Source organism: Oryctolagus cuniculus, chromosome 6, assembly GCF_964237555.1.
Source record: "Oryctolagus cuniculus chromosome 6, mOryCun1.1, whole genome shotgun sequence".
Lineage (NCBI taxonomy): Eukaryota > Metazoa > Chordata > Mammalia > Lagomorpha > Leporidae > Oryctolagus > Oryctolagus cuniculus.
The window spans coordinates 167,382,740-167,406,629 of NC_091437.1; the positions used below are offsets into that span (position 1 = coordinate 167,382,740).

General features: G+C 67.9%; 1 protein-coding gene and 1 non-coding gene across 2 annotated transcripts; one reads left to right on the plus strand and one right to left on the minus strand.

Annotated features, from left to right (window-relative positions):
• Positions 1–13,312: 13,312 nt before the first annotated feature.
• LOC127489892 (uncharacterized) lies at positions 13,313–15,978 on the plus strand. The gene is made up of 3 exons (XR_011389364.1): positions 13,313–13,408; positions 14,805–15,165; positions 15,896–15,978. It is a non-coding gene; the product is annotated as an uncharacterized protein (transcript).
• Positions 15,979–19,481: 3,503 nt separating this feature from the next.
• Positions 19,482–21,514, minus strand: MAFA (MAF bZIP transcription factor A). Its single transcript, XM_051841723.2, has one exon. It carries the CDS (start codon positions 21,259–21,261, stop codon positions 20,317–20,319), a length of 945 nt encoding a protein of 314 aa, XP_051697683.1. The 5' UTR covers positions 21,262–21,514; the 3' UTR covers positions 19,482–20,316.
• Between the last annotated feature and the right edge of the window lie 2,376 nt (positions 21,515–23,890).

The following is a 23,890-nucleotide window of genomic DNA, read 5'->3' on the forward strand; positions in this document are numbered from 1 at the left end:
GGCCACGCCCTCCCGCCTCAGGCCACGCCCTCCCGCCTTGGGCCACGCCCTCCCGCCTCCTCCCTTGGCCTCAGGGGCGGGGTAGGGGCTCAGCGGGTCCTGTGGGCCCCCAAGCTCCTGAGCTGTGCTGAGTCAGAGCCGCCCGCCCTGGGAGCCCTGCTGGGGGCAGGCAGGGATCCCCAGCACCTGCTCCCCGGGTGGACACAGGGCCGCCCACCCCCAGCGCAGAGAGGCCAAGGCCGGCCCCCAGGACCTGTCAGCCACAGGCCCCTCCAACAGGTCTGGGCCACGCCCCCTTGTGCTCCGCCTGGAGGAAGGCAGGGCACTGCAGCACCCCAAGCCGGGCCAGCACCTCCACCTGCACCTGCACCTGCACCTGCACTGCTGGCCAAGCCCCGTGGGGGCTCCGCCTGAGCCGTCAGCTCTCCCACCCCTGAGTGGGCCCTGGGACCCAGTGTGCTCCCCCTACCCAGCTCTGGAGGGCACTGGGGAGAGCAGTCAGGCCGCAGGCTGCCCGGCAGGACTGGCTGCGTGGCGGGAGCTCGGGGCAGCTCTGGTCTCCCTTGGGTCGGTCACTGCAGGCCTGGCTGCTACCCCCAGGTGCTGCTGGGGGCGGCTGGGAGCCCTCTGGGCCCTTGGGAAGTGTCGCCCCCCCAGAGGCCCCCCATGGGCAGAGTCATTTATTGATGCGGCTGATTTATTTATAGGGCTCTCAGTGCAGGTGCTGGCCTGGCTGGGGCCCCACACTCAGGCCCACTCACAGGGAGGCAGCGCCCTCCCCCCGCAGGGGGAGCACTGGCTGCAGAGGCGTGGTCAGCCTCGGGTGCGAGGCCGCAGACCAGAAACCCAGCTGCACCTGCCGTGTGCACCTACGTGGGACACGCGGTCGGGGGGAAGAGGTTGAGGGCCGTGTGCACCCCAGCCGCCCCTGTGCCCCTGACAGTCTCAGGTGACACGGAGGACTCAGGTGCTCCTGGATTTCAGATCAGCATCGACTCCTTGTTAGGTGTCAGTAGATCCTGCCTGTGTGGTGTGAACACAGGAGGGTGTATGTGGTGTGAACACAGGAGGGTGTATGTGGTGTGAGAACAGGAGGGTGTGTGTGGTGTGAACACACAGGAGGGTGTGTGTGGTGTGAACACAGGAGGGTGTGTGTGGTGTGAGAACAGGAGGGCGTGTGTGGTGTGAACACAGGAGGGTGTGTGTGGTGTGAGAACAGGAGGGTGTGTGTGGTGTGAGAACAGGAGGGCGTGTGTGGTGTGAACACAGGAGGGTGTGTGTGGTGTGAACACAGGAGGGTGTGTGTGGTGTGAGAACAGGAGGGTGTGTGTGGTGTGAGAACAGGAGGGCGTGTGTGGTGTGAACACAGGAGGGTGTGTGTGGTGTGAACACAGGAGTGTGTGGTGTGAACACACAGGAGGGTGTGGTGTAAGCACAGGAGGGTGTGGTGTGAACACACAGGAGGGTGTGTGTGGTGTGAGCACACAGAAGGGCATGTGTGGTGTGAACACAGGAGGGCGTGTGTGGTGTGAGCACACAGGAGGGTGTGTGTGGTGTAAGCACAGGAGGGTGTGTGTGGTGTGAGCACACAGGAGGGTGTGTGTGGTGTGAGCACACAGGAGGGTGTGTGTGGTGTGAACACAGGAGGGTGTGTGTGGTGTGAACACAGGAGGGTGTGGTGTGGTGTAAGCACAGGAGGGTGTGTGTGGTGTGAGCACACAGGAGGGTGTGTGTGGTGTGAACACACAGCAGGGTGTGGTGTGAACACAGGAGGGCGTGTGTGGTGTGAACACAGGAGGGTGTGTGTGGTGTGAACACACAGGAGGGTGTGTGTGGTGTGAGAACAGGAGGGCGTGTGTGGTGTGAACACAGGAGTGTGTGGTGTGAGAACAGGAGGGTGTGTGTGGTGTGAATACACAAGAGGGTGTGGTGTAAGCACAGGAGGGTGTGGTGTTAACACACAGGAGGGCGTGTGTGGTGTGAACACACAGGAGGGTGTGGTGTAAGCACAGGAGGGTGTGGTGTGAACACACAGGAGGGCGTGTGTGTAGTGTGAGCACACAGGAGGGTGTGTGTGGTGTGAACACACAGCAGGGTGTGGTGTGAACACAGGAGGGCGTGTGTGGTGTGAACACAGGAGGGTGTGTGTGGTGTGAACACACAGCAGGGTGTGGTGTGAACACAGGAGGGCGTGTGTGGTGTGAACACAGGAGGGCGTGTGTGGTGTGAACACACAGGACAACGTGTGGCTCCGGCTCATCCCAGTGTAGCTCTGCCTTTTCCCACCTGGAATCCAGTGGTGCAGGGCCTCTCGGGTTCCTGTCCTGAGGCTCCTCCCTGCTGGGTGGACAGAGGCGTCAGCAAGGTCCCTGCAGACAGGAAAGGCCTCCCTGGCAGAGCCCATGGCCCCGTCCACTCCCTGCTCCCCGCTTGCCCCCTGGCCTCCAAGGTTAGTTTGGAAAGCCAGCGTTCACACTGACCGTTCATTTATCGACCCCGCTCACCGGGTCAATGGCCAAATTTATCGTCTCACAAGGCGGGCGGCATCGAGCCGAGGCGCCTGCACCCTCCCCCGCCAATACACGGTCTGCTGACCTTGGCCGGGGAAGGCAGTGGGCGGGGGTGCCCCCTCCAAGCATCCCTGCTGTGGCCACACCGGTCTACACACCTCCAGCCTGGCCCTGGCCGGCTAGCTGGAGGCTGGGGAGGACAGAGGCCCAGGACCTGCTGCGCCCAGCCCAGTGGGCCAGCCGAGGTGGGAGGCAGTCCCCAGCTGCCCCGGGCGTCCGTGGTGACCCTCTCTGCTCAGTGAGGCCCCAGGCCCCGCACGGACACCAGCTGGCCCCAGGGAGCGGCTGCCCCCCACCTGATCTGTGCCGGCCCGGGGAGAGAGGAGAGCAGGAGGGGCCGGGGCCCCGAGCCCTCACACCCAGGGCCGGGGGGGCCTGCAGGACCCAGCTCCCCACCGCCAGGAGCCCAGCATGCAGCCAGGAGCCGCCAGGGGGCGCACAGGCCGTGGGCGGGGCTGCCGCCTGTGCTCCCGGGGTCCACAGCCTCTGGCTCTCCTGCGCCGCCCCTCAGCACTTGGCTCGCCCATCCGTCACTGGACAGCAGTGCTGACTAAGCACCTGCTGTACGCCAGGCCCCGAGGAGCAGCCACGAAGCAGCGGCCGCGCCCCAGGCCCTGGGAGCTGCTCAGAGCGGGAGCTGTGGGGAATGGGCTGCACGGGGTATCAGGGCCACGTGGGGAAGAGGGGCCCAGGATGGTGCAAAGGCCCTGAGGCAGGAGCGGGGGGGAGGCAAGCAGAGCCAGAGGGGGTGGCGCTGGCGTGTCACCAGGCTCTGTGGGACCCGCGGGTCTGGGAGACAGGCTGGGAGCAGGTGCACACCGGGCCATGAGGAGGCTGTCCCAGGGAGAGGGGTGTTGGTGTCCATGGAAGAGGGGTCAGGGACAAGCAGCCGCCGGGAGCCTCCCCTCTGCTCTCCAGGCTGTGCTGCACCCTGAGGCCACCAGAGGGCGCCGCAGAGCCAGGGCAGGGGAGGCGGCCTGGGAGGCAGGGGCTGGTCTGTGCTGATTCGTCCGCCCAGCGGCAGTCGGTGGGCCCTGGTCAGCCGCACCGTTTAAGATGCCACCCTTGAGCTGGATGGTCAGCGAGCCAGCAGGGAGGAGCCATCCGTCAGCTCGTCGGGGGCAGGGCGAGGGCAGGGAGGGACGGAGGAGCGGGGCTTGTCCAGCCCTGCCTGGCCCCGCGGCCTCACCCACTCCCGATGCTCCTCGGCTGCCTCGGTCTCCCCACCGTCTCGGGGCAGGTGGCAGGTGTCGCTCCCCCTCTTCGCGGAGGAACGACACAGGACCCTGCGCTGTTCTTTCGTCTGCTCGGCCCTCCCCGGGTTTGCTGCTGGTTCTTCCCGGGTTGGCTACTATCCCTTCCACCTCCGTGGAAGGGCGGTTCCCCCTGGCCACATTCCCCACTTCCGCAGGGGAGCGGCACACCGCCGGCCGGCTCTTCTCGGGGGCTGCACAGGTGTTCCTTCAGCTAGATGTTCCCCTTAGATGTTCCTGGTGCATGCCGTCTCTCTCCTCCTTTATAGTCCTCCTCCGCCAATCCTAACTCGGCTGCCCACACGCCGAGTACGCTGCTCTCCTCCAATCAGGAGCAAGTCCTACAGCTTATTAGCTGAACTGGAGGCAGCTGTGTGGAAGCTGTTTACTTCTCTCCCAGCGCCATATTGTGGGAGAGCAGATGCATAGAATAAGTCTTAATTCCAGTAACTCAGTCCAGTCCGGATTGCTCCCCACAGCAGGTCAGCGGGGGTGGGGTCTGCGGCTAAGGCCTCCCTTCCAGGGCAGCTGTGGATCCGCAGGGAGACGCCCCCCACTGCGCAGCCGCCTGCCCTGGGCCCGCCTCTCTGCACTCCAGCCTGCACCGCGCTGCCTTTCCGCAGGGTCCGAGCGGGGTCCCCTCTCCATGCCACACTTGCAGGGCTCCTGGGGAACTGTGGCTCCTCGCGCCCCGAAAGCCCAGCGCAGCCGGAGCCGCCAGCAGGCTGAGCTGCGTCCGGAGCTCGGGCTGAGCACGCTGCCCGCATGGGGTTCCCCTGGACGCCCCCCCCCCCCGGAACCACAGCCACGAGGGGAAAATTCAGACTTTCCAAAGCCTCCTCCGTGGCTCTTCGTGGCTGGACACTGAGACTCCCGCTGAGTGCCAGCCCAGCGCCGGCCGCTCCGCCTCCGACCCAGCCCCCTGCTGGTGGCCTGGGAAGCAGCAGGGGTCGGCCCACATGCGTGGGGCCCTGCACCCACACAGAAGACCCGGGTGGACGTCCAGGTTCCCGGCTTCGGCCTGGCTCTGCCCTGGCCGTGCAGGTGCGGGCTTCGCGTGGGTGAGATTCGGGTGGGAGCCGGGTGTTGCAGGAAACCCTGCCTTGCTGGAGCCCCCACACCAGGGGGCCTTTGTGGACCTCGTGGCCTCTGGCCACGGCACGGGCCCCTGTGGCTGTCCAGCGAGCTGGGGTGGCCTGCGTTCTGTCTCCCGGCGGCTCCCCGTCCTGCCTGCAGGGACTCAGCCACTGTCCCCGGCCCTGCCTTCCTCGCTCCTGCTGCCCGCTGCAGGGCCTGCTCGCCGCCACGCCTGCACGCGTCCTTGGCCTGCTGGCCTGGCCTGGCCTTCCTCCCGCCTCCTCCCTCCCCTGCCCCCCGTCCCCCCCCCAGTCTCCGTCCCTGCCCTGGGGCTCCAGTCCCCCCTGGAGGGTGGCAGGAAGCCCCTCCCAAATCCCCCAGCCCCAGGGGCCTGTGGGAGCCCAGCTGTGAGGGCAGAGGCTGGAGGGGCAGCGCTGCCTGGCTGTGTGAGACGCTGCCTCCCCCAGGAAGCCCACCCTCTGCCCCCTCGGCCAGCCCTGGTGACCCAGGCTCCCTGGCCAAGCAACCTGAGAAAGCACACCGCTCCCGGCGGGGATTCTGGTGGTCACCAAGTGTGCGCTGGCCACGGGGTGGACTCTGCTGTCCCCAGTGTGGAGCACAGGCCCGACCCCGGCCCGGGCTGCGTCCCCAGGGAGTCAGGGAGCCTTGAGCTGGCCTGGAGGGCTGTGGAAGCTTCCTGTGGGGGTGGGGCCAGGCCCAGCGGGGAGAGCTGTCACCCAGGTCTGGCCAGCGGATGCGGCTGGGGCTGGACACCCACCTCCGTCTCGGTGAGCAGCAGCCCAGGGCCCGGGAGAGTGGCCGCAGGCACAGGGCGGGAGTGCAGAAATGCCTGGGCCCCTGCGGAGGGGCTCCGGGACTCTGTGAGCACCTGGGCCCCAGGGGGAGGGGGCGTGGCCTCCGGCTGACCTCACAGGCCTTGGGGTCCAGGCCAGGGAGGGGGCGGGGGGGCAGGAGGGGCCTCTCCTGAGCCCTGTGCAGGGGCAGGAAGCCTGCGCAGCCAGGCCAGCCATGGGCCGGGGGCCCCCAGAAGCCAGGCAGGGCCCCCCACAGGAGCCCTGAGGCTGCGGCACAGGCAGCCTCGTGGGGTACAGTGGGGTACATGGGGTGCTGTGGGGTTCATGGGGTGCTGTGGGCTACATGGGGGACAGTGGGGGACATGGGGGACGTGGGGTAGGGGACACAGGGTGGGGCCTATGGGGGACATGGGGTGGGGGCCCGTGGGGGACACGGGGTGGGGGACGTGGGGTAGGGGACACGGGGTGGGGGACATGGGGGACATGGGGGCCCTGCACACCACAGGAGCAGACCCCACACATGCACAGGCCACAGGTGCAAGGAGACAGCTGTGCCCATGGTGTGGCCCTGCCTCAGCTCTCCTGCCCTTGCCGGGACAGCCTGGGGCACCGGTGGTGGCCGCTCGGTGTCACCTCTCTGCCTCTGTGCAGCACTGCGGCTGCTCCCGTCGTGCAGAGCCCAGGCCCCAGCGCTCCCCCAGTGGGGGTCTTGTGGGCACCAGCTGAGCCCCCCGCTGCTGCCATCTGTCAGGCCGCCACAGGACTGGCTGGTACACCCAGCCCTCCCCGGCCCCATGTCCCCAGACCCTGGTCCTGGTGACACCCGTGGGCCCCGGGAATGGGGCGAGGGAAGGTCCATGGGGAGAAGCAGCAGGTGCAGGGGTCCGGGCCCCACGGGCAGCCCACCCATCCCCCACCCTGGACCCCAGAGCTGTGTCCACCCCCACGGGCAGCCCACCCATCCCCCGCCCTGGACCCCAGAGCTGTGTCCACCCCCACGGGCAGCCCACCCATCCCCCGCCCTGGGCCCCAGAGCTGCGTCCACCCCTAACGCCACCCCTCCTGGCTGCCACGCTGAGCCCCATCAATGCTCAGGCTCGGCCAGCGCCGCAGCTCACTAGGCTAATCCTCCGCCTGTGGTAACCGCCACCCGGGGTTCTAGTCCCTGTCGGGGCGCTGGATTCTGTCCCGGTTGCCCCTCTTCCAGGCCAGCTCTCTGCTGTGGCCAGGGAGTGCAGTGGAGGATGGCCCAAGTGCTTGGGCCCTGCACCCCATGGGAGACCAGGAGAAGCACCTGGCTCCTGCCTTCGGATCGGCGTGGTGCGCCGGCCATGGTGGCCATCGGAGGGTGAACCAACGGCAAAGGAAGACCTTTCTCTCTGTCTCTCTCTCTCTCACTGTCCACTCTGCCTGTCCAAAAAAAATGCTCGGCTCTCCTGGGCCTCTGGAGCCCCTGGGCTGCCCCTCTGCAGGCCCCCTCCTCGCCCCGCAGAGCCTCACTGGGCAGGGCACAGTCACCTGCTCCGCCCAAGCCTCAGGGAACAGTGTCTCATCACCGCCCACTTCACAGATGGGCAAACTGAGGCTTCACAGAAAGGAGGGGGTGTGGCCCTCAAGGCGGAGGCCTCCTGGGACTGTCCCCACCCCAGAGTCTCCGCCTGCCCCCAGCCTCTTGCCCCACAGCTCAAGGCAGAGGCGCTGCCTAAGGCTCCCAGGGGTGGGGGCTGGGCCATGGAGGACCCTGGAGGGCAGAGCCAGCCCGGGCGGGGGAGGGTGCCCAGAGCCAAGGTTGCCCTTCACCCTCCTCCAGTCTCAATAAAGGCACTAATTAGCGTCCGCAGCTCCCAGTTAATTAGCTGCACGTGCTTAATTGTGACGGAGTGGGGGGGCCAGCGCCACTGGCCCCCACCCCAGGAGCTGGGGTTTATGGACCAGAAATGCAGCTCTGCCTCCTGCAGCCCTGGGTGTGCAGGGGTGGGGAGGGAGCCAGGGCGCACATAGGATCCCCACATCCTGAGCCCAGCCCCCCAGCCCCCCAGCTCCCCAGCCCACAGCCCCCAGCCCCCAGCTCCCCCAGCCCCCCCGACCCCCAGCTTCCCCAGGCCCCCCAACCCCCAGCCCCCAGCTCCCCCAGCTCCCCCAGCTCCCCCGACCCCCAGCCCCCAGCCCCCAGCCCCCAGCTCCCCCAGCCCCCAGCTCCCCCAGCTCCCCCAGCCCCCCCAGCCCCCAGCTCCCCCAGCTCCCCCAGCTCCCCCAGCCCCCAGCTCCCCCAGCTCCCCCAGCTCCCCCAGCCCACAGCCCACAGCCCCCAGCTCCCCCAGCTCCCCCAGCCCACAGCCCCCAGCCCCCAGCTCCCCCAGCTCCCCCAGCCCCCAGCTCCCCCAGCTCCCCCAGCTCCCCCAGCCCACAGCCCACAGCCCCCAGCTCCCCCAGCTCCCCCAGCTCCCCCAGCCCCCAGCTCCCCCAGCCCCCAGCCCCCAGCTCCCCCAGCTCCCCCAGCTCCCCCAGCTCCCCCAGCTCCCCCAGCCCCCAGCTCCCCCAGCTCCCCCAGCCCCCAGCTCCCCCAGCTCCCCCAGCCCCCAGCTCCCCCAGCCCCCCAGCTCCCCTCTCCACACCCCTGGCCGCCTGAAGGCACCACAGCAGGCGGGGCTCGCGGCCAGGAGCCGCCCAGGCGGAGGCCACCTCCCTGCCCGGCCCTGGCGCCTGGGCTGGCGGTGACGCCGGGAGCACTGCTGCCCAGACTCTGTGCTGCTCCCTCCCGAGCACCAACCTGGGTGCCTGGACCACGCCAGCCCAGACACCGTGACACCGCCCGGCTCGCTGCTGTGAGCGGGGAGTCAGCTGTCACTCGGCGTCCTCCCAGCTGGCTCACAAAGCTGGTGAGCTGCGGCCCACAGCGGGTAAGCAGTGGTGGCAGTGGTGATGGGGATGGCGGTGGTGGTGGTGGTGATGGTGGTGATGGTGGTGATGGTGATGGTGGTGATGCTGGTGATGGTCGTGGCAGTGATGGTGGTGATGGTGGTGGTGGTGGAGGTGGTGGTGATGGTGGTGGTGGTCGTGGCAGTGATGATGGTGGTGATGGTGGTGGTGGTGGTGATGGGCGTGGCAGTGATGATGGTGGTGGTGATGGTGATGGTGGCAGTGATGGTGGTGGTGATGGTGGTGGTGATGGTGGTGGTGGTGATGGTGGTGATGGTGGCAGTGATGATGGTGGTGGTGATGATAATGGTGGTGGTGGTGGTGATGGTGGTGGTGGTGGTGATGGGCGTGGCAGTGATGATGGTGGTGGTGATGGTGATGGTGGCAGTGATGGTGGTGATGGTGGTGGTGATGGTGGTGGTGGTGATGGTGGTGATGGTGGCAGTGATGATGGTGGTGGTGATGATAATGGTGGTGGTGGTGGTGATGGTGGTGGTGGTGGTGATGATAATGGTGATGATGGTGGTGGTGGTGATAATGGTGGTGGTGGTGATGGTGGTGATGGTGGTGGTGGTGATAATGGTGGTGGTGGTGATGGTGGTGGTGATGGTGGCAGTGATGATGGTGGTGGTGGTGGTGGTGGTGATGGTGGTGATGGGCGTGGCAGTGATGATGGTGGTGGTGATGGTGATGGTGGCAGTGATGATGGTGGTGGTGATGGTGGTGGTGATGGTGGTGGTGGTGATGGTGGTGATGGTGGCAGTGATGATGGTGGTGGTGATGGTGGTGGTGATGGTGGTGGTGATGGTGGTGGTGGTGATGGTGGTGATGGTGGCAGTGATGGTGGTAGTGATGATAATGGTGGTGGTGGTGGTGGTGGTGATGGTGGTGATGGTGGTGGTGATGATAATGGTGATGATGGTGGTGGTGGTGGTGGTGATGGTGATGAAGGCAAAGAACTCGGGATGACGTGGGTGACCGAGCCCGACCTCACCCTCTGGCTGGGGATCTTTAGAGTGTGACTGCCTGACCTCTGCCCTTCGCCTGGGCTGGCATATCTCAGGCACACAAAAGGGCTCCATCACTCCCAGGGACAGGCCCCAGAAGAGGCAGGTGGGGGCAGGTGGCTCTGAGGAAGCCAGGGCACAGGTCCCTGCAGGCGCCCACTGTGGCCAAGCAGCAGCCGGGCTGCGCCTTCCCCAAACTCCCTATACCCAGCCGACAGCCGCCTGTGGCACCACGCTGCGTGCCAGGCGCCCCTCAGGGAAGTCCCTGCCTGGAGCAGCAAGGGACAGGGCCCTCTGGGGAATCTTGGTGGTCCAGCCAGACCCGGGGGATCCGGGAGCAGCCCCAGGAGGAAGGAAGGGAGAGGCCCCCAGGGCTTGGGGAGCTGGCGCTTGGATGGTGGGCCTCCGGGGCCGAGTTCCCCATGCTGCAAAGTCGCGCTCGACCCCGGCCCCACAGGGCCACGGGAGGGTGAGGGCAGAGGGCAGAGGGCCGTGCGCCTCCCCGCCCTGGTGGGCGCGCGGAGTCAGATACAATTACTCACTCCGTGCATCATAATTACGGCAAATAGCCCATTAAAGAGAGATCATCATCAATATGATATTAGCAGACAGCGGGGTAAATGAGGAAAGAAAAGTGCTTACTCCCCCGCCGTCCCCTTAATGGGGACAAGGCTGCAGGCTCCGGCACCCCGGCTCACGACCAGGGGGTTGGGGAAGCAGGGGTCGGCTCACGACCCAGGAGACCCGGGGAAGAAGGGGTCTCAGCTTGTCCTCACCCCGCGGCCTCTGGCTCCGGAGCACCCTGGACAAGGCCCCCAGCGTATGGCACTGGAGTGCGGGGCCAGTGAGCCCGACCCCTCCTGGCCTCTGGACGTCTGGGGAAACAGCCTGGGCCAGGCTCCCAGGCAGGTGGCCTGAGGCTCTACATGATGACAGCGAGAAGTGGCCGTCCCAAACCGGGGCCCTGCCCCACAGATCCTCCAGCAGTGCCACAGCAGCCAGGAGGCACCAAGCAGGATAGCAGAGGAGGGAGCGCCCCACAGATGGGGCACGTGGGACACCCGTGACCCCTGTCAGACGCCTGTCCAGGTCCTGGCTTGTCCACTTCCAATCCAGCTGCCTGCTAAGGCACACACTGGGAAGCAGCAGTGTCAGCCCAGACACCTGAGCCCTGCTACCCACATGGGAGACCTGGATTGAGCGCAGGGCTCCTGGCTTCAGCCTGGCCCAGCCCTGGCTATTACAGGCATTTGAGGGTCTCCCTCCCCCTCTCACTCCCTCCCTCTCCCTTTCTGTTTCTCCACTTTCCAAATAAAAGTAAAATAATTAATTAAAATGTTTTTTAAAAAATGATTTCTGCAATAATTCAGGCATTTGAGAGGAGTTTGTGACCTACATGTAGAAAACTAAAAAACAAAACAAACAAACAAACAAAAAAACCCTGAGAGGCAATTATCAACCCCAGGAAAACCAAAGAGCTGCTCAGGAAAGGCGCTGAATCACAGCTGAACCACGACTGAACCACAGCTGGATCACGGCTGAACCACAGCTGGATCACAGCTGGATCACGGCTGGACCACAGCTGGATCACGGCTGAACCACAGCTGGATCACGACTGAACCACAGCTGAACCACAGCTGGATCACGGCTGAATCATGGCTGAACCACAGCTGAACCACAGCTGAAACATGGCTGAATCACGGCTGAACCACAGCTGGATCACAGCTGGATCATGGCTGGACCACAGTTGGATCACGGCTGAACCACAGCTGGATCACGACTGAACCACAGCTGAACCACAGCTGGATCACGGCTGAATCACGGCTGAACCACAGCTGGATCACGGCTGAACCACAGCTGAACCACAGCTGGATCACGGCTGAATCATGGCTGAACCACAGCTGGATCACGGCTAAACCACAGCTGAACCACAGCTGGATCACAGCTGGATCACGACTGAACCACAGCTGAACCACAGCTGGATCACGGCTGAATCATGGCTGAACCACAGCTGGATCACGGCTGAACCACAGCTGAACCACAGCTGAACCACGGCTGAAACACAGCTGGACCACAGCTGGATCACGGCTGAACCACAGCTGAACCACAGCTGGATCACGGCTGAACCACAGCTGGATCACGGCTGAACCACAGCTGAACCACGGCTGAACCACAACGTGTCACGGCAGCTACGATGCTGGTGCGGTGTATCACCCATCTAACACTTCAGTGTCCCAAATGCACAGATCGAGCACAGCAGCACAGCGGTGGTTGGGCGGTTTGGGGGGACCTGGAGTGGGGCTGGGCCCTGGGCAGGATGCTGCCCTTATGCTTTTGTCTCTGATGCTGTTGCATTTTTGAAATACTGACGTGCTAACGTCACTTTGAACAATGAAATTGGAAATGGCTGGCACCGGGATGAATGACCACAGCCTATTAACTGAGCAGTTTTCTGGACGGCCACAGAAAGACCCGAAACCAGTCTGCCCTGGCTATGGGGCTCAGGAAGCCCCGGACCCAGGACCCAGGACCCAGGCTCAGTGGCCACCCACGGTGTGCCAGGCCCTTCCTGGCTCTGGGGGCGGATGGTGGAGCAAACTTCGTGGCTGCAGTGTGTGTAGGGCGGGGGGCTTCTTGGAGGAGGCAGCATTGGCCCCAACACCCAAGAGGAGAGAAAGCCCTAGAGGGGGAGGGGAGGGAGGGTCTCAGGACCAGCTGGGCAGCCTGGGAGCAGAGGTGGGGGTGGGGCTGTCACAGAGGGGACAAGGGGACAAGGGCAGGAGGCAGAAGGGCTGGGAGGGGCCGGGCACCGCTCATGGCAGGGGCAGGCTCTGTAAGAACATGGGGGGAGCCAGGCTCTGTGAGGACATGGGGGGGGAGCCAGGCTGTGTGAGGGCATGGGGGGGGGATTCAGGCTCTGTGAGGACATGGGGGGAGCCAGGCTCTGTGTGGACTTGGGGGGGATTCAGGCTCTGTGTGGACTTGGGGGGGATTCAGGCTCTGTGTGGACTTGTGGGGGATTCAGGCTCTGTGTGGACTTGTGGGGGAGCCAGGCTCTGTAAGAACATGGGGGGGATTCAGGCTCTGTGAGGGCATGGGGGGGGAGCCAGGCTCTGTGAGGACATGGTGGGGATTCAGGCTCTGTGTGGACTTGGGGGGGAGCCAGGCTCTGTAAGGACATGGTGGGGGGGGGCAGGCTCTGTGAGGGCATGGGGGGGGAGCCAGGCTCTGTGAGGACATGGTGGGGGGGGCAGGCTCTGTGAGGGCATGGGGGAGCAAGGCTCTGTGAGGACATGGTGGGGAGCCAGGCTGTGTGAGGACATGGAGGGGGATTCAGGCTCTGTGTGGACTTGTGGGGGAGCCAGGCTCTGTAAGGACATGGAGGGGGATTCAGGCTCTGTGAGGACATTGGGGGAGATTCAGGCTCTGTGAGGACATGGGGGGAGCCAGGCTCTGTGTGGACTTGTGGGGGAGCCAGGCTCTGTAAGGACATGGAGGGGGATTCAGGCTCTGTGTGGACTTGGGGGGGAGCCAGGCTGTGTGAGGACATGGAGGGGGATTCAGGCTCTGTGTGGACTTGTGGGGGAGCCAGGCTCTGTAAGGACATGGTGGGGGAGCCAGGCTCTGTGAGGACATGGTGGGGGGATTCAGGCTCTGTGAGGGCATGGGGGAGCAAGGCTCTGTGAGGACATGGTGGGGAGCCAGGCTGTGTGAGGACATGGAGGGGGATTCAGGCTCTGTGTGGACTTGTGGGGGAGCCAGGCTCTGTAAGGACATGGAGGGGGATTCAGGCTCTGTGAGGACATTGGGGGAGATTCAGGCTCTGTGAGGACATGGGGGGAGCCAGGCTCTGTGTGGACTTGTGGGGGAGCCAGGCTCTGTAAGGACATGGAGGGGGATTCAGGCTCTGTGTGGACTTGCGGGGGAGCCAGGCTGTGTGAGGACATGGAGGGGGATTCAGGCTCTGTGTGGACTTGGTGGGGAGCCAGGCTGTGTGAGGACATGGAGGGGGATTCAGGCTCTGTGTGGACTTGGGGGGGAGCCAGGCTGTGTGAGGGCATGGGGGGGGAGCCAGGCTCTGTGAGGACATTGGGGGGGATTCAGGCTCTGTGTGGACTTGGGGGGGAGCCAGGCTGTGTGAGGACATGGGGGGGTTTCAGGCTCTGTGAGGACATGGGAGGCTGGGGAGGAGCCTGCCACCCATTAGCTCCCTGGGGTCTTGTGGGTGGAGACAGCAGGCATCATCTCCTCCTCGCCTGGATTTGCCTGTCTTCTGCCTGCTGTCCAGGCCCTGCGGGTCAGCTCCCAGGGGGAGTGCGGGCTCACCCTCGCGTTCCCCGTGGGCAGGAGTGTGGGCTCGCCCTCGCGTTCCCGTGGGCGGGAGTGTGGGCTCACCCTCGCGTTCCTGTGGGTGCGAGTGTGGGCTCGCGTTCCCCGTGGGTGGGAGCATGGGCTCACCCTCGCATTGCAGTGGGTGGGAGCATGGGCTCACCCTCGCGTTCCCGTGGGCGGGAGTGTGGGCTCGCGTTCCCCGTGGACGGGAGTGTGGGCTCACCCTCGCGTTCTTGTGGGCGGGAGTGTGGGCTCACCCTCGCGTTCTTGTGGGTGGGAGTGTGGGCTCGCGTTCCCCGTGGGCGGGAGTGTGGGCTCACCCTCGTGTTCTTGTGGGTGGGAGCATGGGCTCACCCTCGCGTTCCCGTGGGCGGGAGTGTGGGCTCGCGTTCCCCGTGGGCGGGAGTGTGGGCTCACCCTCGTTCCTGTGGGTGCGAGTGTGGGCTCGCGTTCCCCGTGGGTGGGAGCATGGGCTCACCCTCGCATTGCAGTGGGCGGGAGTGTGGGCTCGCGTTCCCCGTGGGCGGGAGTGTGGGCTCGCGTTCCCCGTGGACGGGAGTGTGGGCTCACCCTCGCGTTCTTGTGGGCGGGAGTGTGGGCTCACCCTCGCGTTCTTGTGGGTGGGAGTGTGGGCTCGCGTTCCCCGTGGGCGGGAGTGTGGGCTCACCCTCGTGTTCTTGTGGGTGGGAGCATGGGCTCACCTTCGCATTGCAGTGGGCGGGAGCGTGGGCTCACCCTCGTGTTCCCGTGGGCGGGAGTGTGGGCTCACCCTCGTTCCTCGCCCTCCCAGGACCAGATCAGAGGCTGAAATCTGCATTTCCCCTCCCCCAGCTGGCTGAGATCCCGCAGCTGGGCTCTGGCCGCGCGCGCTGGAGCTGGACAGGTCACAGGAGTCGCCCTGACTTCTTCAAGGACAGCAAGGCACCCTGCTGGCTCCCCTTTCTCCTCCCTCCTGGAATGCAGATGTGGTGGCTGGAGTGGAAGCAGCCACCTGGACCACAGGCTGGCCCCTGAGGCATAGGCCAAAACAGGAAACACATTCCTCCCAGAGTGCTTTGTGCCGTCCCTGCCGCCCTCCGGACTTCAGCAAGGAGGAAACAACCTGCTTGTCCCTGTCCGCGTGGATCCGTCACCTGGGCTCCGCCACTCACTCTCCGTCCTCAGGAAAGTGGGGGCCGGAGGTGAGGGGCAGGTGGGTGTGGCCTCCTGCCCGACTCCCTCCCCCTGGGACTGGCTCAGCCAGGCCCTGGAATGTTCTGGGAGGGTAACGCATCTTCAATGGCACTGGATGGTGGGGGCAGATCTGACAGCTGCTGGTGCTGGCCAGAGGTCCCGGTGTCTGGGGATGTGCCGGGGGCTCACCGCGCACTCTCGCATGGCTCAGCATCCCTCCAGCCCCGACCCAGGGCCCCAGCGCTCCTGAGCGCAGCCTAACCCAGCTCTCCGGGCAGCGCCAAGGCTGTGCAGGTCTGGATGCACGCGCTGGGCTTTGCCCGCGGGGCAGGGCGCCCCGCCCCGCCCCCCGCAGCGGACAGGCCCCGCGGGAGCTGGGGCTGGCCCGGGGACCTTGGAGTCCCAGAAGCATGGCACGCGCTCCTGGAGAGACCCGGCCGCCGCCTCCAGTGAGCCTTCCCAGGCTGCCCAAGGACCGCCCCTCAGGCCTGCGGCGTGGAGCCTCAGCAGGACCCTGAGCGGTGGGCGCTGACCGAGGTCCGCCTGCCCCTCCCCGCCGAGGCCCCTCCTGCTCCAGCGTGGGGTGGGGCAGCCCCACGCGGGGTCCCCGAGTTCTCGGTGCCCCAGGGCTGGCCGCGCGCACCGCTCAGCCTCGCCTGGGCACAGAGCCCCGCGGGAAGGCGCGGCCGCATCGCAGTCGTCTTGCTGCCAACTCCGCGGGGTTTGCTGAAACGCGTTTTTCCACATAGGCGAGTCCCACGGACTTCGGGACGAACGGAGATGCTCTCCGTGAGCTCCCGGCAGGCAATAAACGCACCTTTTCCAGACGCAGATTCTCCAACTCCGGTCTTACGGTGGAGAGAACGGGGGCTGGGAGCCCGCGGGCCGGGGGCGTGAGCGCGAGCCGCACGCGGGGGCTGCAGGGGCGGGTGCGGGGCGCCACCCCCGCAGCGTCCCCCGCCGGGCCGCGCCCTCAGGGCGGCGGCCGAGGGTCGGGAAAGGGCTTCCCCGAGGGCGCGGGCGCACCGCACGAGGGGCCCCGCAGCCGGGAGGAGGCGCGGGAAAGCGGGCGGCGCCGGCACAGGAGCCCCGGCCGGCCCGAGGGCAGCGGCCTCACCCTGGGGTTTCTGTCCCGGCGCCCTGGGGTCCCGGCCCCGCTGGTGGCGGGGGGCGCCCGCGGGAGACGGTGGGAGGCTCGGCGGACCGTGGGGAGCGGCGGCGGCCAGGCTTGGGCGAAGGCAGCCGGGCTGCGGCTGGCGCTGGAGTCGCGGCGCAGGTCCCGCCCTGGCCGCCTGCGTCTTTCTCTGGCGGCCGCGCTCCCGGCGCTGCGTCCTGGGCTCTGAGTGCGAATCGGCCCCCAAGACGTCCTCGTCCTCCTTCCCCTCCGGTACGAACGCCCCCTCCCCCGGGATGCCCTCCGCCTCCTCCCCCAGCCACGGGCTAATTGGCTGTGACAGCTCCAGCCCCCGCTGATTAGCTGAGCCTGGAGCCCACCCTGCCACCCGTGCTGGTGCAGGGGCCCCCGAGTGTGCGGGGTGTCCAGGCCCCCCTTAATTCCCACCTCCCCACCCTCTCCCTCTTCCTGCTGACCGGGGCCTCTCGGGCCCTCACCCTCCCGAGGGGGCTCCCAGGCTCGGGGAGGAGCTGCCCGCCCTTCTGGGGAGGGTGGATCCCGACCGTGCTTCTGTGGCCCCTTCCCCACCCTCACCCACTGGCCCTTCCGCCCCCAGGGTCCTTACTGGGGCCCTGCCTGCTGGGGGCTGTCACTGCCTGCTTAGCCTGGGCAGGTGCTTAACCAGTGGCCTCCACTGCGGGACTGCGCGCCCCTCCCCCACTAGGGCCGCCCCGCCCAGGTCCAGGGTCAGGGGCGCTGGGGAGGTGGGGCCCTGGGGGCTGGAGCTGGGAGCGCAGGGCACCCTGGGGCCTCCCTGGCCCCGGCCCGACTCGGCGGCCTTCGGAACTGCTGAGCAGGCAGCCAGGGCCAGGGCTGACGTGAGGCTGGGAGGCCAGGGCGGGGGCAGGGCAGGGGAGCGCTGTGGACCCCACGCGCCAGGGCCCAGCCTCCATGGCAGGTGCCCCTTTGCCAGACCACACAGCTGCCGGGGGCCCAGGCGCACTGGGCTCAAGGCAGAGGCCAGCCTCATCCCTTGCCTGGCTCCCAGTCCCCAGGGCTGGGCCAGAGTGCCCCAGACTGGGCAGGGTGAGGGCCAGGAGCCCGGGGAACCCTCGCCCCGGTACCCACCTGTGTGGCATCCCCCGCAGGGCCCGGGAACTGTGCTGCCCTAGAGCAGGCGTGAGTCTGAGAGTATTTTTGTGCTACAAGGAGCTTCTTTTAATTCCATTTCTCCATTAACTGTCAGAAGCCCTCGGCGTGTGCATGGGTCCCCTGTGCGTGTCCAGGCCGTGTGCGCTGCGTGCACGTGCGCACGGCCCTGCTCCTCACCTTGTGCGGGCGCCGGGCGAGAGGACGCGCCGCCTTCCCTGGCTCCAGCCTCAGAACCCGTTATAAATAGGAGGCCAGGGACAAGGCCGTGGCGTGGGGTGCAGGGCCGTCCCAGGACGGACGGGGACAAGGCCGTGGCGTGGGGTGCAGGGCCGTCCCAGGACGGACGGGGACAAGGCCGTGGCGTGGGGTGCAGGGCCGTCCCAGGACGGACGGGGACAAGGCCGTGGCGTGGGGTGCAGGGCCGTCCCAGGACGGACGGGGACAAGGCCGTGGCGTGGGGTGCAGGGCCGTCCCAGGACGGACGGGGACAAGGCCGTGGTGTGGGGTGCAGGGCCGTCCCAGGACGGACGGGGCAGGCACAGGGCCCCAGCAGGCGCACCTGGACCAGGTCTCCGGGGTTTTCCTGCAGGGGAGCGGCAGGCGGCTTCGTGGTCCAGCCGGGTTCCGGGTCCGCGGAGGTCCCGGGCGCTGGGGAGCAGTCAGTCATCAGCTCCGGCCGCCCCAGCACAGACCCTGCGGGCAGCTGAGGCCAGGGCGTGGGACACAGAGTGGAGCCGGTGCTGCACAGGGCCCAGGTCCACAACCTGTCCCCTTGGTCCCCAAGACCTCGCGGCCCCTGCACAGCGCCACAGGCGTCCCCCTCCCTCCCAGGACACAGCAGGCTCAAGGCTCTTCAGTCTGCCCAGGACTCCCCGGGGAGGCGCTGGGGGCCGCGGGCGGCGGGAGTGGGGGCAGGGCCCACCCCGCAGCCCAGGAAGGCTCCTTTGCAAGAATGCCTGGGCTGGCCGTGAGCGCCAAGACAAGGGGACACCCAGGCCAGGCGCCCTCACGTCCTCTCGGGCCGTGCAGGGTCATCCCTCTACGACCAGCCCTCCTACACGGACACACGTGTGATACGGACACGCGTGCACAGTGCACACACCCCCTTGGGCTCTGTAGCCCTCCCGAGGGCCCCGGCTTTCACAGTGCCTCCTCCGCGGCCAGCCCTGCCCCAGCCAGGCCGGGCGTGGCAAACACAGTCCAGAGCCCTCCAGAGAGCCGGGCGGCCCTTCCCGCAGGCGGCCTGTGCAGGGCGAGCCCCCAGCTCCTGCCCTGAGTGCGGGCTCTGGGCGGGGCCGGGGGAGGCGGCTTCCCAGGGGGACCTGCTGGGTCCCGGAACAGAAGCAGCCGCGGGCCTGCTGCGTATCCCCCAGGGAGGCAGGGAAGAGACGGAAGACAGGAAGTGGAGCCGAATCCCCACTGCACCCCTGGGGGGTGCCCCTCTGAGCCCCACGGGGCACACCTGCCCACCAGGAGGCCCTGCCCAGACCCCTGCCCGCGCTGTGGGGCGGTGCCCGGCAGGGAGGGTGCGAGGTGCACCTGCACTTTGCTGCTCCCAGCCGGCTGGGGTGACCAGCTCCCCAGTGCAGTGCCCGCCGTCCTGGCTCCCCACCACCACCTGGAAACCCTGAACCAGTGGCAGCTGGTGCGGAGTCCCCCTCAGACTGGCGGGAACGAACCCGGCTCTGGAATCAGCCCCGCTCCTCCACCCCCCCACCCCGCTTCTGTCCCCTGTGCTAGGCTGGGGTCGCACCCCCAGAGCCCAGACTCCCGGCCGCAGCCAAGCCCCGGTCTCGGGGGAAGCCTTGCCCCTTAACCGGGGTGCCAGTCCCGAGGACCCGGGCCGAGGCGAGGCCCACCCCGAAGAGCGGAGCCAATCGCGGTCCGGGAACGCAGCCCCACGCCCCTGCGCGCCTCCGCCGAGCCCAGGGCTCGTCCCCCGCAGCCTGGCCAGGGGGCTGGGGGGTGTGGCCGCCGGCTCGCTTTCCACCGGATCCGGGACCTCCTTTGATTTCTGTCCGGCCCGGGGGCGGGGAAAAAAGCGAAAGCCACAGAGACACCAGCCAGGCTGCAGCCACTGTTGGATCTCAACGGATTTATTTCTGTATTTCTTTCCCTTTCCTCGGTTTCGTAGCAAATGAAAAAAGGACCCAACAGAAACCAACACAAGCGAAGTTCCAACGAGCCGGTGACCGCCGCTTCGACGCGGGCGGACGCGGGACGCGCGGGTGCCCAGCGCCGGCTGGCGCGGGGAGCGGCCGGGCGCCCGCCCCCTGGACCGCCCCCACTCCCGCCAGCCCAGCAGCGGCCAGGCTTTTAAAATCGATCCCACAAACGAAACGAAACACAATTTAAATTAAAATAAAAACAAGTTCTCCACCCACCCCATGCCGGGAAGCTCGGGCTGAAGCTTCCCCTTAAATTTTTTTTTTCTTCTAGAAATAGTGTGCGTAACTTTCCCCTTCCACTCCTCTTTGGGGTTAAAATAACAAGACGTATTTCCCAGGAGTCCCAGGCGGTGCGGTGCATAGAGAAACGGCGGCGCGGGAGGCCGGGCCGGCTCCCAGCCCCGGGCCCGGGCGCGCCGCGGACCCCTCCCCACATCGCCAAGGCCGCCTCGCTTCTCCTCCGGGGAACGCCGAGCAGGGCGGGGACGGGCGGGCAGGCGACACATGCGGGACTGGCGGGCGTCCGAGGGCAGCCCCGGCCGGGGGGAGGAGGGGGCTCCGCCGGGGCTTCTTTCGCAGTCTCCAAGCAAAATAAATAAAAGACCCCGCCAAGTCGGGGCGGGGGGCCAGCGCCCGAGACGCGCTGCACGGAGCGACGGCGGGGCCGCGGGGCGCGCGCGGGCGCCCGGCCGGAGTGCGGGTCCCGCGCGAAGCCGTGCGGCGCCGGGGCCCGCGCTCACAGGAAGAAGTCGGACGCGCCCTTGGCGCCGCCGGGCCCGGCCTGCGGCGGCGAGGGCTCCCGCGCGAGGCCCGCCAGCTTCTCGTATTTCTCCTTGTACAGGTCCCGCTCCTTGGCCAGGCGCCCCACCTCCAGCCGCAGCTGCTCCACCTGGCCCTGCAGCTGGCACTTCTCGCTCTCCAGGATGTGCCGCTGCTGCACCCGCTTGAAGCGGCAGGACTGCGCGTAGCCGCGGTTCTTCAGCGTGCGCCGCTTCTGCTTCAGCCGCGTCACCTCCTCCTTGCTGAAGCCGCGCAGCTGCCGGTTCAGCTCGCGCACGGACATGGACACCAGCTGGTCGTCGGAGAAGCGCTCCTCCAGGCGCACGTGGTGGTGGTGGTGGTGGTGGTGCGCGGCGTGGTGGTGGTGGGGGTGCGCCGCGTGGTGCGGGCCGGCGCCCAGCGCGTCCGCGCCGCCCCCGCCGCCGCCGCCGCCGCCCGCGAAGCCCTGGCCCCGGAAGGCCTCGTAGGCCGCGGCGGCCGCCGGGTGGTGCGCGCCGTGCTGGCCGCTGCCGATGAGCGCTTCCACCGCGTCCTCGGGCGTCAGGTTGAGCGCCTCGGGGTTCAGGTGGGGCTGGTAGCCGCTCATCCAGTACAGATCCTCCGGCGCCGGCTTCCCCGCCGCGCCCCCGACGGCGCCTGGGCCCCCGCTCGGCGGCCCCGCCGCGCCCCCGGCCCCCGCGCCCGGGCTGGGCGCGCAGAAGCTGGGCGAGGACGGCACGGAGGAGCAGGGCGTGCTGAGCGGCGTCGAGGACAGCGAGCCGGGCGGCAGGCGGTGGCAGAAGCGCTCGGCCTCGGGCGGCTCCTTCTTCACCTCGAACTTCATCAGGTCGAAGTCGTTGACGTACTCGATGGCCAGCGGGCTGCTGGGCAGTTCGGCGCCCATCGCCAGCTCCGCGGCCATCGCCCGGGGCCCCAGCCTCGCCGCCGCGCCCGGCCGCGCCCCGTCGGGCGGCGGGGCGGGGGGGAGCCGCGGGCCCCTCCGCTCGCTCCCCCGGGCCGCGCGGCGCCCAGGGGCGCGGGGAGCAGCTCGCGCGGCCGACGCAGGGGCGGCGCGCAGGGGACGCCGCTCGGGGCAGGTGGCGCTCAGCCGCCGCCCCGCCCGCCCCTCCCGGCCGCCGCGCTCCGCCCGCGCCGCCGGCCGGCCCCGCCTCCCACGGCTGAGCGCCGAGCCACGCGCGCCCATTTATAGAGCCGGGCGTCCGGGCCCGCCTCCCCGGGAGGGGGCGTGCGCCCCCGGGCCAATCGGAGCCCCAGCCCCTCCGCCCTCATTTGCCTATCCCCATGGCAACCCGGGCCCAGCTGTCAATCTCCTACGGGAAACAGCTGTGAGAAGGGGCGGGGCGGGCCGCAAGCGGGAGGAGTGGGCAGCGCCCCCTAGTGGCGCCTCCGGGGACTGCAGGGCCGACGGCGCGCGGGGGGCACCTGGCGCGGGGTGCGGAGTCCGGCCCCAACCGGAGATCTCCAGGGCCCCGCGCCGCGGCCGGAGGCCGAAGCTGCCAAGGGAGCGGAGGGGCCACCGCGCCGAGGGTCCCTGTCGGCGCCTCCGTAACGAACAGGGCCTCCCTAGAGCAGGGAGCGGGCCGTGAGCCCGCGGAGGGGTCGGGGCCGCAGCCCGCCTGGAAGCCGCGGGTCGCCCCGCCGGGCCCCACGGGGCATCCCGACACCGCGGACGCCGCGCCCGGCTCCTGCTCCGGCTATTTTTAGCCCCGCGGTTCAGGCGGGTTCAGGAATTTCGTCAACAAAGTTGCTGGCACCTCTGCGCGCCGGGACCCACCGCGGCCAGCGGGGCGGGAGGGGCGCGGGGCCGGGGGAGGGGAAGGGGAGCGGGTGTAGAGGGGGCGTGGAGGGAAGAGGGGGTGCTGGGCCGGGGGGGGGAGAGAGCAGACGGGTGGAGGGGGTGCGGGGTCGGGAGAAGGGGCGCGCAGGTGGATGGGGCGGGGGCGGGGCGCAGTGCAGAGGAAGTGGGGTCGTGCGCGCGCGCCTGGGTGGCAGCGCTGGGACAGGATGCTGATCGGGAGGCAGCGCCCTGGCCGCGGGCCCCGTGGCTGCTGCCCGGCTTGGGACAATTGGGTCCCGAAGTCCCGGCGGCCTCCGTGGTGCTGGCCGGCTCTCACTCCCCACCTGCCCCCGCAAGCTCTGTGGCCTCAGGAGGGGCCCTGGCAGCCCTCTGCCCGGGCTCGCGCAGGGCGCCGAGGGCCTTGGCCTCCGTGGAGCGCATTTCAGAACTCCAGCTCCTCCCCCACGCAACCCGGGCCTGCGGGACCCTCCCCGACTCTGGACCTGGCCTCCCAGACAGCAGGTGTGCCCGGATTTCGGGAACTTCTCGGGGCCAGCAGCCCCACCCTCAGCTCTCGGCGCCCCCCGCAGCCAGGCCCTGCAGGGCTCCTGTCCCTGGTGCCTCTCCCTTGTCATCTGCACACTGCACCCAGGCCCAGCGGGAAGGGGACACCAAGGGCTCTGGAGGAAGCCCGCAGGCCCTGTGGGGGCTCCTCTGAGTTTGGCACGCACAGCTGGCTCTGGGGGGAAGGCAGTGAGGGTCCAGGCCCAGCCCGGGGCCTGCAGGATGCCCACTAAGCAGGGTAGAAAACAGCCAGGCTTCTGTGTTGGCCGTGTCCGTGTGGAACAGCCCGTTTTGTGCCCAATTCTGTGCTGCAGGCAGAGGTGCTGGGTCAGCACCCCACACCCTCCCAGGCTTCTCACCCCCACAGCTGCTCCTGGGTGCTGAGTGCACCCTCCAGTCTAGTGAACACCCGCTGTGAGCCAGGGTCCACGATGAGTGTCGCCTGTCGTGTGGGCTGCGGGATTTGTGCGGGGAGGGTGGGACCTGTCCCACGGTGACCCCACTGGGGATGTGGGGGATGGAGTGACTGACAGCTGTCAGGGGAGCCGTCAGCCACGCCCAGCAGAGGGCTAGTTGGCCATTCTCAGCAGGGTGGAAGGTTGGCTGGTGGCAGAGTGAGCAGGAAGCCACACCCACTGTGGTGGGGGCTGGGCTGGCAACAGACACCTTGTGCAGGTCCCCTGTGGGAGCAAATGACCCGAAACTGGGCTCATGCACTAGCGGGAGCGGGAGCAGTGGGGCCGGCCAGGCCGTGGTCTCACCGGGGGCCACGGGGCTCCTACGCAGGTCGGCCCTCCCAGGTGCCCCCCCCCCACCCCCGCTGGTGGTGGAGCCGCGTTCTTGAATCTGGAGGTCCAAGACCTGTCCTGCCCCTCCAGCTCCTGGCCACAGGTCCCCTGCAGGGACAGCCAGCTGAGGCTTCAGGCGAGTCACAGGTCGTTGCCATCACCGCTTGGTCTTGTCGCAGCTCCCGCCCAAGGCAGGGGCCGGGTGAGGGTGCAGAGGGCAGAGCCCAGAGCCAGCCAGGGTGACATGGGGGACAAGCCTGGGGCCTGGGGGCCACTCCTGCTCCCCGCCCCAGCCACCTCTGTGCACGGTCTGGCACCTGCCCGGGATAGGTGCCACGGGCAGGGCTGGTGGTCCTGCGGCGCAGCAGTGGGACCCTGTGTGCCACTGGGACACGCCCTTT

Bases quoted from the DNA above. Each gene is read 5' to 3' on its own strand.
- MAFA (XM_051841723.2), bottom strand. From the start codon at position 21,261: ATGGCCGCGGAGCTGGCGATGGGCGCCGAACTGCCCAGCAGCCCGCTG.